At 44.3% G+C, this 12159-nt stretch overlaps 1 protein-coding gene across 1 annotated transcript; it reads right to left on the bottom strand.

The window, feature by feature from the left end:
• Positions 1-346: 346 nt before the first annotated feature.
• Positions 347-7462, bottom strand: klhl28 (kelch like family member 28). Its single transcript, XM_085767344.1, has 6 exons — positions 7390-7462; positions 6218-6478; positions 5490-6127; positions 4400-4843; positions 1444-1652; positions 347-1336 (listed from the first exon to the last, which is right to left on the bottom strand). The coding sequence occupies exons 2-6, from the start codon at positions 6476-6478 to the stop codon at positions 1173-1175; spliced, it is 1716 nt and encodes a 571-aa protein (XP_085623470.1). The 5' UTR covers positions 7390-7462; the 3' UTR covers positions 347-1172.
• Positions 7463-12159: the final 4697 nt, after the last annotated feature.

Raw genomic sequence — 12159 nt, 5'->3', positions numbered from 1 at the left:
CACAGACAAACAGCTGAATCCTGAATCCTAAATATAGCACCAGTTGGTATTGTGTACAGACCAAAGGGTGAGAAGAGGGCCAAGGTCGAGTTCAACTATTGTGAAGAGTAGCAAGTGCATGACCTGACCTCAGGAAGATGTAACAGAAGCTAGAACATGGGGGATATTTTTTTCCAAGGGCTCCAGGGGTGAAGCAGAGACTAGTGGCAAACACTCTCAAGAGAATTGATCATTCATCTCTAAAAAGTCGACCCTTGGAGTTGAACTACACACATTCACGCGCGCACACACACACACTAGTGACCCAGTGCAGAAAAAACATTTACAGGCAATGCACTAGAGGATATATTCATATCTATACATTTCATTTAGACCATTTACAAGAGAGAAAAAGGCAGCCCTTTTTGAGAAAATATAAAGATTCCAACTTTTCTCTGTTTTGTGAAGCACTGATTTCGATGCAGAGCTCCTGTGTCGCTGAGCCCGAGCATCGGTTCTGCACGCAAACACGTAACGAAACAAACAATCCTATCTGACATGCACGTACCCCTTGAGCATACACACGGACATACACACTACATGGCCAACAACCACATAAATTCATACAAATACACAAGCAAACTGCGGTGTTCTACGAAAAAAAAACTTTGAACACGTGGTTCTGGTTGCAGCAGGGAAATGAAAAAAAAAAAAAGAGATTTAAGTGTTAAACATTGTTAATGGCATGAAAGAAAACAAAACAAATGTCTGCTAACATCACGTAGAGTTTTGAAACAAAAAAAAGTGACAAGATTTCTCCCACAATCCTCTGGGAAATGGCTCAGAGTCCTCATTGTGGTCCAGCAGCAGTAGAGCGGTCGTCTCCTTGTGCCCGTGACAACAGCCGTCCCGTCGTCTTCTTCCTTTCGTGTCCGCACAGCTGTTTAGCTCTTCATCTCTGCAGCCACGTCTGTGGTCCCCCTCCAGCCGGCCAGCCAGCCAGCCCGGCACATCCATCCATCCATCCATCCAGCCAGCAGGCTCCGGCTCCGGCTCCTCTGGCGTTCCCGTCGGCCGTGCAGTTGCTCCTCTGCACCTGGAGGATGAATGTGGGGAAGGAGGAGGAGACAACAAAAAAGAAAAGTCTCTGTGTCTAAGTTCTCTTATTGGGTCCTGGCCGGCCGGGCCATGGGTCAAAGGGCGGTTAGACCAAAGTTACAACGGCAATACATCATGCCGCTCGAGTCCAACCAGCTGTCTGAGATGGGGTCGTAGCGCTGGACAGTGTTCAGGTAGGACGAGCCGGAGTGGCCTCCCACCACATAGAGGTAGTTGTCCACGATGGCAGAGCCCACACCTGTGAGACGACCAAGACAAGGTCCAGATATTACCAACAATGAATCCTGTGAAGCGAGAGTTTATTTGATCATCGTGCCGTACTTAGCGGGTGTGACGTGAACTGACCTGTGCGCGGTTCGTTCATTGGCCGGCAGGCTGTCCACTGGTTCTGGTGCGGGTCATACCTCTCGATGCTGGACAGGTGCGACACGCCGTTGTGTCCACCCACCACAAATATGAACCCGAGCATGACCCCCACTCCGAAGTTGATCCTCTTGTCTGCCATGGGAGCTACCATTTCCCAGGCGTCCTTGCTGGGGTCGTACCGCTCCACGCTGTGCAGGACAGATGCGGTAACATTAACAAAAAAACACGCACAGTGGTGGAATGAAAGAGTCGCTTCACCCAAATTACAATTATCATCAATTGGTGACAGCCAGCTCTGGTGACAGTTTTTGTTTTATGTCTATTGTTTTGTTTTTGTTTTTTAAGTGTTTTGGATGTTTTTCCCAGCACCAAGCTGTGCAGTACAGAACTCTAATGTCTTAACATCTGTGAAGGCAGCAACAAGACTTTTCAGACAGTCCCTACTCACAGCAGCAGCTTTACCACATAAAAACCACAGGCCATTAAATAATATAACCACTAAGTAAGTGGGTGTGCTTTGCTTACAAGTATTGAAACTGTAGACATCTGATATGAGTCTTCACATACTGAAAAAGTTCATTATGTCTTTGGGATTATCAAGTTTTGTTGTTCGTTTATCACAGATAAAATAAGGAATGAATCTGAACAAGTTAGGTTAACACTAATTAAATGTGCTTCAGTAAACTAACAATTCAAAATGTAAACCGATAAGTTTCAAAGCTCACTGCAATTCCTCAATAGATCTCCAGTTATTGCTCTAGTGAATATCTACAATATGACAGTTCAGTTTTGCTCCACAAAGCGAATATTGAAAGCACACGGAAACTACAAACTGAAGAAAAATGTAAACATATGTAAAGGGTTGGTTAGATGTATGCAGTTCATAGTTAATTGGCTCTTTCATTAAAAAAACAAACATTTAAGTACACACTATTAAGCATTAATACTGAATTCTTCATTTATAAAGCATGAATACTCATTTAGTGTGTAGTTTATAAATACAGCGAGTGCTTAACCCTAACCCTATGAGTAAAACCTTTTTAACTGTGTTTATGAGTATTCATGAGTCATAAATTATGAATTCAGTATTTAATGCTTAACTAATGCTTAATAGTTCAGTGTGTACTTATTATAAAGTGTTACTGACTTTACTTGAAGCCCCCCCCCCACACACACACACACACACACACACACACAGTGAGTCTCGTATTGACGACAGCACTGGCAGCGGTGAATTACAGAGTTTGACCAGAGTTACTGGTACCCTGGCAGTCTGGGCTTGTTTTGCTGTGTGCAGAGATATAAACCACTGGGGTACAAAAAAAAAAATCGTCCCCAAAGATTCTTTGTCCAAACACATTCTCCTGAGGGGCTTCGGGAGTCAGGGAAACAAGCAACAGAGGCGCTGCTCTCCGGAGATCCACGGCAACAACAGAGGTCTAACTAGCAGCAAACAGCCGGGCAACCTCCGAATGAAACTTCAGCAACCACCTCTCCTCTGACTCCTCTTCACTCATTCACAGGTTCCTGGGCATTTTCTCCACAACACTTGACATCCTTCACTTGATCGCCAGTTCTATTAAATAAGTCACAAGGCCTTGAGAGGGAAAGCCAGGTTAGGAGGCCTGAAAGGGGCTTGAGGTTTTTCACTAGGATCAAATGTCATAGATACAAAGAAAGCTTCGCCCTGTGTTTTGAAATTTCAGTGGAACGGGTTAGACTAGAAGGAAAAGAGACTGAGCTGCTATTATATGAAATAATCTCAGTCTTGCTAAAATGCTGATCAACATAAAGTGATTAAACGTCACGTAGCCTATCTTTAAACTCGAGTACATTATTTTGCAATTCATAGTTCTTACATCAGAAAGTTTTCGCACGTTGCTGCATGAAGGACGAATGAACGATGGGACAGTTTTGGTAGACCGATGTCAAAAGGGAACAGCCAGACCATGTATTGATATTCTTGATATAGCTAGAGTGTATTAGAGCAAGGCCTTACATTTTGCCTCGAATATTGGACTGCCTTTCATATCTGGATGTATGCTGTTATTTGTTGAGTGGCCTTCCTACCTGCCTGCCTTCTAGTTTATGTTTTATTTGTTTTCAGAACCCTTTTTTTTCTTACAATAATGAAAATATATAAAAAAAAACTCTGATAATAAAAAAAAAGAGAGTAAAGTAGCTAGCTATAAGCTATAAAATATGCAGGTGTGCTGTGCTGTTATTTTTCTTGCATCTCTTATTGTTTTAGTTTTGACTCGTGTCTGCCAATTGTACACAGTAATGATAGGAATTTTGATTAATGGTTGAAGTTGTATGTACGTATGTAAGTGTTGTTGGTTGTTGTTGTTTCTGTCATTTATTTCTTAATGGTTAATGTCTTGGTATATGTACAGTATGTGTGTATGTGTTTATTGAATATGTCTGTAAGCTTGTACGGTATACATTTATGTTTCCTGTCTGCAGTGACAGACATGTTGATCTGCACCTGCTTTCCATTACAAAAAAAGAATGTGTGTACTCTTTATTAAAGCAGAAGTAAGCGGAATATTTATGTTAATATAAGTCTTAAATAGTTGTATCTTCCGACAGCAATCACTTACATAGAGTGTTTGGTCTGAAACACGGGTCTGTCAGTCACTCTGCTCTGCTCTGAGCCCAGGAGAAAACTTTCCTTGTATCCTACAACCTTTATCCAATGAGGAGAGAGAACGGCATAAAGGGGCAGTCCTCTCTGTGTGTGCAGCCAAGGGATGCGCGTGAATGTGTTGACGTAGGGACGAGGGCGGGGACTGCTAACTCCATCGGCTGATAAGAAGTTAGCCAAAACGACCGGATCGCTTACTTCCGCTTTAAAAAATAAAACCTGCAGCAAGTGTCATGTCTTTCAACAGCTACAACAAACAAATATCATAACCATACTCAGCGGTATTACCTGTTCATGTGGGCTGGGCCGTAGCCTCCGATAGCGTACACCATCCCATCCAGCACAGCGGTGGCGAAGCAGCTGCGAGACTTGGTCATGGGCGCCACCGGCTGCCACTCCTTCAGCTTGGGGACGTATTTCTCCACCGACTGGAGGTAATACTGGCCGTCGTAGCCTCCCAGGGCGTACAGCTCTCCGGCCAGGACCACCACCCCGAGGGTGCTGCGGCACTCGGCCATGCGCTCCACCGAGGACCAGGTGTTGCTCTCGGGGTCCCAGCTCTCCACTGTGCTCTCGTGCCTCCGATAGCTAATGCCCTGCCTCATGTGCGTGGCGATGCCCCCCACCACGTACACCTTGTGGTCCAGCACCGCTACGCCGAACTCGTAACGTGGCACACTGAGCGGGGCGAGGCCGATCCACGAGTCCGTCTGAGGGAAATACATCTCCATGCTGCAAGAGAAAGGCAGACATCATACCAATAAGGCTGTTTGTTTTTAAAGGGATAGTTCAACATTTTGGCAAATTGGCCTGTTTCCATAATCCCTATAGTCTTAAGAGTAGGTTCGTTACCTTTAATTGTTGGTGCAAGCTATTTTTAGAGCAGAGCTGCGAGCTGCTCAGAGCTACACTACAGAGGCTAAGACACGAGTTGTTTTCGAGGCAAATGCAGAGTCTGCTTGCTGAAAAACTGCCCCCGACGGGAACGTGCATCAGTGGTTTTGCATGAATTTACCTCTAAAACAACTCTGTCTCGTAACGTTCCGTTATTATCTCATAGCGTGGTGAATGTGCAGCTCACAACTTGTCCACCAGAGCGTTTTGGAGTTGTTGGATTGTGTATTTGATGAATTTGATGGGGGAAACCAAGAAATCCCATTAGCCTCTGTAGCGTAGCTCGGAGCAGCTCACGGCTCTGCTCCACCGTTGCACCTTGCACTGACAATTAAAAGGTAACAAACCTACTTCTAAGACTATAGGGATTATGGCGATGGGAAAATTTGCCAAAATGTTCAACTATCCCTTTAAAAACACAAAATATAATGTGGGGAACAGAAAGAACAGATGTGTTTAAAATTGTCATCATCATCATCATTACCTCTCCAAGGTGGCAAACAGTCCAGCCTTGCCTCCGACCGCGAGCAGCACCTTGGGAGCACACCTGGGCCGTGCCGACAGCACAGTCTGATAGGAAAGTCTGTGCTCGGGCATAAAGTGATATTTGAGGGCCTCGTTGAGCAGGTGCTTGCACGCGTGGTCGTCTCGTATAAGGTGGTTGGCTTCATATAGGCGCGTGAGGAATTTGACGCTGAGGAGTGGAAGGCGAACACAGTGCAGCAGCTGAGCCAGGTGCTGCTGTCTCTCCGTTACGTCGTACTTGATCCACGACTCCAGGGCGTAAAACACAGTCTCCTCCGTCACCACCTTAAGGCAGTCGTTGGACACTATCTCATCCAACTCGGCCCTCGTCAGCTCGAAAAACTCCTCCGTTTGACAGACCTCCTCGAAGTTCTCGCAGATGAACTTGGTGGCGGCCAGGCACAGATCGTGGCAGCCGTAAGTCTCTGCAAAGCGGGAGATGCCTATACAGTTCCCTGCATCCAGCTGACTCTCTAAGAAGGAACAGCACTCCTTAAGTACCAGCTTAACCTGGAGTAAGTTGGCAGCCGGCAGCAGAGATTCCACTGTTTCCTGTGAGATAAACACCGTGCCGGTGTAGGCATACTCGACGATAGCCTGGAAGAGAGAGATAACTGCATCACATACACAGAAAGGAAAAAAACAACACACATTTCAGCAGTTAATCGGTGGCGGCTCCCAGCGTACCTGCAAGGCAGTCTCATCGATGCACTGGAACTCCACCTCCGAGGTCTCTTTCTCCGACAGGTTCCCCGTGAACATGGCCTTGAAGTAAGGACTGATGCTGGCCAGCACTACTTTGTGGGCATGGATCTTGGCATCACCCACTCGCAGGACAATGTCACATAGTTCGTGATCCTGCCGCAAGAGCTGGAGGCCTTGCAGCAGCTGCTCCGAGTGGGGCCGTGTCAGACTGGCAAACATATAGGACTGGTCCTGCTGGTCCATCTGAGGGCAGAGAAACCCACACGTCAGAGCAGACATGGTGCAAAGTGGGCACATTCACTAATGATCCACTGACATGTGACAAACAAACAGACAGTGATGCTGCTGTGAATCCTAGAAACCACGACCAGCTGTGATCTTGTCCATGAGACCACAAGCTCGAAAAGTCAACAACACAACACAACACATCACGGGCCTGTGCAACATGACGTAATGAGAGCACGCGTCGGAAACATGTCTGAGCGGCGTGATGCGTTCAGGGGTGTTTTGAAGTGAACACAGCAGTCATTACGACCCGCTGTGTCCGTCCGCGGTCTGCTGCCTGCGAGCCAGAGCTAAAGAAGCATGATCTCCTTTTAATCCAATGCTGAGACTGCTTAAAGTTACCCATCTGCGCTGACCAGAAAGCATATGTGTTTCATGTTAGCCCCTCGCTGCTGAGCCTTAATGCTTCAGGACGTCGAGCAGCGACATCGGTAAATGTTGTGTTGTTTGACTCGGGCCTTGGCTTGGTTTCTGAACGGGGAACATGGCCAGATCAAACCTCGCTAGCAAACCTCTTATTAGCCTCGTATCAGCAGACAGCTAGTGCGTTAACACACTCCGAGACGCGACCGACAGCTTCTTGTTGTTTTTATTTCTCCTGCAGACACATTTCCACGGATATATCACATTCAATAAATCAATATCAACATTCATCAACATTGCTCCGCTCCAGCACATACACGGCGCCAGGCCAGTCTCTCCCCCCTGTTTCGTTGCACTGCAGTCAGCGCAGGTTAGCAGCTAAAAATAAACGCGGTGACTGTGGCTAGTAGCTGCACCATTGATTGATTTACAGTAACATGGCTGACAGACACAGCTCGCTGCCTGGCACACAGCACGTCCACCCCGGCGGACCGAGCAGGACCAACCTGTAGCCTGTGGTCCTGTCTGCCGTGCGCCGCCGTAGCGTTGAGGACGGGACTTTGCAGCGGTGGAGCGAGCGAGGACCCCGGGCGGCGATCAGGAAAACAACCGAGAGCCGACCGAAGCGAAGCGAAGCTGCTAGCCTCCGAGCTGCCGTCAGGCTCTTATACCGACCAGCCACCACAGCAGCAGCAGCAGCAGCAGCACACCCACTTCCGCTGCTTTCAAAATAAAACCACATCCAGAAATGTTTACAAGTAGGAGACATGTTCATGTTCCTGTTCCTGGTCTTCTCTTTTTATCTATTTTACCTCATTTGATATAGTATCTCTCTTATCCTCTCATTTTATCTATCTTATTTCATTTTACCTAGTGTCTTTCTCGTCTTCTCAATTTTATTTATTTTACTTCATTTTATTTAGTGTTTTCCCCACTGCAAATGAGTGAGTATTAGACATGGTATTAGATAGCGTTTCCCCGATAAAATCCAATGTTCTAAAATTATTGTGTGAATGTGTATGTGTTTGCGAATCTATGTTTGTCTCCCTAACATGTGTTCCCTATGTCTCCCAATATGTGTCCCCTATATTGCTTGTTTTTAACATGTAAAGCACTTTGAGCTGCCATGGGCATGAAAAGTGCTATACAAATAAAGCCTGATTGATTGATTGATTGATTGATTGATTGATTGATTGATTGATTGATTGATTGATTGATTGATTGATTGATTGATTGATTGATTGATTGATTGATTGATTGATTCCTTAGCACCAGGCCATAAAACAAATTACATTTAAAAAAGTGAGGAAAATAAATATAATTACACACAGACCTTCATCTAAACAAGATTCATTAAGAAAATCAAATCTTAATCGTGATTTGAAAATGCAATTATAAACAGTACAGTCAAACATGTTTGACTGGAATAAATACATAGCCATCCCACAACTTTATTTATTTATATATATTATTTATATTTTAGTGCATAAATAACAACTGATGTGGGACCAGCATTATACTGGCTGGCTCAGATATACCTGTTATTTATTTTTGGTTATCATTTTCACTTACCCTGAGAGCTTTTGAACACTGAACATTTACTCTTGTGTCCACTTGTGCATACACTTCAAATAGGCCTATATATTGAAAACATATTTATTTTACTATAGTTTTTGTTTATGTTTTGCCGTTACATTTACCAGCTTTTGTACTTTCACTAACCCCCCCCCCCCCCTTCTCTTTTTTTTGGTAACTAATTAAGCTGTTCTGATTCCTGTTGTTGCAAAATCAAACTGTTAGAATTTATTTAGTGGCAGAGTAAAAAAAAAAGTTTTTGAGATTAAACTGCATATATGAAGGGGAAAAAAGACATCAAAAGAGTGCTTTTGGCCAGCATTAATATTCTTTAATTGTTCCTGTCATTGTTGTATGCTTTTTTATATAACAAAGTAGTTAATAAATGAATGAAATAACTGATGTTACGTGTGCAAGCAACACATTACTGAGTCATAATAAAAAAGTGTTCCAGTAAAGCCTGACTGACCCTCATTTGCTGTTGTTTTGTTTGCTTTTTATTTTCTTTCTATGTATTTTATTTTATTCTTTATCCTTTTGTGCCCATCTTTAATTTATTTATTAATTCATCTTTTCTTATATGTAACGTTTTGTATTGATTTATTATTATGTTTTGAGTGTTTATGCATTTTGATGTGCTGTTATGCATTAATATACTTGTTGGTTCTGTTGGTTATAGCCTACTTGCTCAATAAAAAAATGTAAATATTATTAGCGGATGATGATGATGGTGATGTTTTTTTTTTTATAACAACTTTATTTTTGCTTTACAAAATACATAAATAGTGCATAAAACCATATGAGCATCATATTAGTAACAATTGGATAACAAATAGACGTGACAATAAAATAAAAAACATACATAAATAGAAATAAATAATAGTAAAATAAATAAATAAAAAGGAGAAGAAAAAAAGTAAGACACACCAGGGGATATGAGCAATGGAAATTAAATTGAATTAAAGGATCATAGGGCAGGATTTGTGAGAAAATACCGGAAAATACCCATGCGTTTTACGTTTTTTAAATAATAATGGGTGAGGAAGCGTTCAAAACCAAAAAGAACGAGCCCACCCGCGTATCTCTCCATTGCCCTGAACGGGGTCTGTGCTGCAAAATGCGCTGCAATTCAGGGGGTGAATTTCGCGCGCTGGCCGGCGGACCTGACGTCAGCGCGTCCACGACTGCCTTCGAATGGATCAATGGAATGGAGACATGAAGAGGGCAACCGCGGCAGAGCGACTGATACAGTAACAGAGTGGCGACACTCCCTGTTATATCAATCGCTCTGAACCACGGTGGATCCAAATTAGGCCTACTGTTACTGCCAGCAAACGACCCAGCACAACTGAAAGCCCTGTTAACCCCCCCCCCCTCCGCCGCCACTCTCTCTCCCCCTCCCTTCACACACGCACACAGCAGCAGGCAGGTCACTAACTTACACACCCTCTCCCTCTTCACTACTGTCTTATTATTAGCCGTTAGCCGCAGCTAGCGGTTAAAAGCCGACGTTATAACTTTAACAACGTTATCAGGCAGGTGGACAAACGTCCTCTTTTGCCCGGACACGTCCACTTTTCACGTCCTGGCCGCCGTGTCCGCGACGCGTCCGTTTTTTTTTTTTTATGAAATCATGAATATGTCCGGTGTTTATTGGTTTTCATGGGACCGCGGACCCTGACAGATGCGGCCCGACACCCGGACCCGGCGCGTTAATTCTCGGTACCGGCCAGTAGGAGCAGGAGCCCATACAGATCCATGCATAGGAGCTCAGAGGAACAGACAAGCAGCCTCCTGCTGCAGCACAGTGAAGGTGTGTGTGTGTGTGTGTGTGTGTGTGTGTGTGTGTGTGTGTGTGTGTGTGTGTGTGTGTGTGTGTCTGTCTGTCTGTCTGTCTGTCTGTCTGTCTGTGAGAGCGAGAACCTACAGTAAAATACCCTCCCTCCCCAGATAGGAAAGACTGTAAAGAGTAAAGTAAACAGTGAAAAGTCTGTGCGCGCTCCCGTGCCGGTGGCTTCCCTGGTTGCTGTAGTTACGCGCAGCGGCCGTCGCGTCACTGGCCGTTCTCATTAATCCTGCCCTATGATCCTTTAAAGATATTAAAGTGGCAGCACAGATTTATAGTTTTGATAGCTTTCTTGTTATTAGCAGAGGAAACTGACTTGAAATACACCTCCAGTTCTTTCATGAAAACACAAAAAAATGGGTTTTACTTTGGCAAATTTACACTTGTGGATATAAAACTTTGCAAGAATTAAAATGAGATTAATTAAAAAATATTCTTTTTCAGCTGGAGCGTCACTCTTTATAAATCCAAAAAGGACATTTTGCCAGAGGAGCTCAAAATCACAGCAGATATTATCTAAAATGAATCTACAAATATCTTGCCACAGTTTGAGGGTAGCCTATATTCACATTTCCAAAACAGATGAATAAGAGTCTCAGCATGGGAGTCACAAAAGGCACACTTCAGATCCAGGTCAACAATTTTGAATTTGATAAAGAAGGATTTAACTGGGTAACATCTATGAATAATTTTAAATGACACTTCTTTCACCTTATTAACCACAAAAAATGTTTGAGGAAGAGACCAGATTTGTTCCCAACATAAGTTATTTACACGACTATTCCAGTGATGATGGTGATGGTGGTGGTGGTGCCGCCTGGAGGAGCCTGCCCTGGATCTCGCGTCACCATGGAAGCGCTCGGTTTGCGACATGTATTCGCCATTTTGCTGCCTCGGTGTGTGTGTGTCTGCTCGTGTATGTGTATATGTGTATATGTGTATGTGTGTGTGAATGTGAATGTGTGTGTGTGTGGGCTCCTCTCGATGTGAATACCTCTGTAGCTCCCAAACTAAACACTCAATGTGCTGCCAGTTTGAAGAACCAGTGAAAATGTCTGCTCTTCCAGACTGGTAACTGTTAGCCGCCGCAGCAGCAGCAGCAGCAGCAGCCGCAGCAGCAGCACCGTGTCATGGATGTTTGGACGACGTAACAATATATAGTCCCGTCGAGCGTCACCGAAGAGGACCAGGGGGAAAATGCGAGGTCTGTTTCTGCTGTTTTTCCAACTTTGCTAGCCCGGCCAGGACCACCGACACGGTCAGCGGAGTAACGAGATACCGTAGCTTAGCTTAGCACCGTTTGAACAGTGTAACAGTTAGCAGGCAGCTAACTAATTACGCTACTTAACGGTAACGTTAAACAGCAACGGACTTAATGTAACGTTAAGCCCACGGAAGATTTTAGTCGGTGCCCAAGTGACTGGCTAAGACTCCGGGAGACTGAACTGTTACTTCACTGTAATAACTTAAACGTTGCGATAGCAGAGTAAAGTTAATGTTATAACCTACAGCCGTAAAGGTTAGGTTATCTCTACAGTTCAGCTGATAATACCGCGGCTGACAGCTACAAGTGGTCGCGTCCGAGCCCCCGTTAATCTACCGTATCGACCGACCATCATGATGTTGAAGGGTAATTACATCCTCAGTTTAATACTGGTACACAACTCGGTGTTGTAACGTGTTTATAGAGATTCTGCCACCATGTATGTTGTTCCTCTCTCTAAGTTTATGTCACCATTTATAAATGGGATTTTTTTTTAAATACTCTATTTTCTCTGTTTTGCATTCACAGCTTGACAAACAGCAGAGTGGTTTTCCATCACCAACCACTCAGGATGAAAGCAGGAAGTAAAGA

The sequence above is a fragment of the Trachurus japonicus genome, chromosome 22 (assembly GCF_045865225.1).
Source record: "Trachurus japonicus isolate A0001 chromosome 22, Traja_1.0".
NCBI classification, from domain to species: Eukaryota; Metazoa; Chordata; class Actinopteri; order Carangiformes; family Carangidae; genus Trachurus; species Trachurus japonicus.
The sequence above is the reverse complement of the archived record's forward strand: the minus strand, read 5'-3'. Positions and strand labels throughout refer to the sequence as shown.

What these genes read in the sequence shown, in the direction of transcription:
- klhl28 (XM_085767344.1), bottom strand. Translation starts at nt 6,478, where the DNA reads ATGGACCAGCAGGACCAGTCCTATATGTTTGCCAGTCTGACACGGCCC. An exon ending in TCGATGAGACTGCCTTGCAG is followed by an intron (nt 6,128 to 6,217) that starts GTACGCTGGGAG and finishes TCTCTCTTCCAG; the next exon opens with GCTATCGTCGAGTATGCCTA. An exon ending in AATGAACGAACCGCGCACAG is followed by an intron (nt 1,337 to 1,443) that starts GTCAGTTCACGT and finishes GTCGTCTCACAG; the next exon opens with GTGTGGGCTCTGCCATCGTG.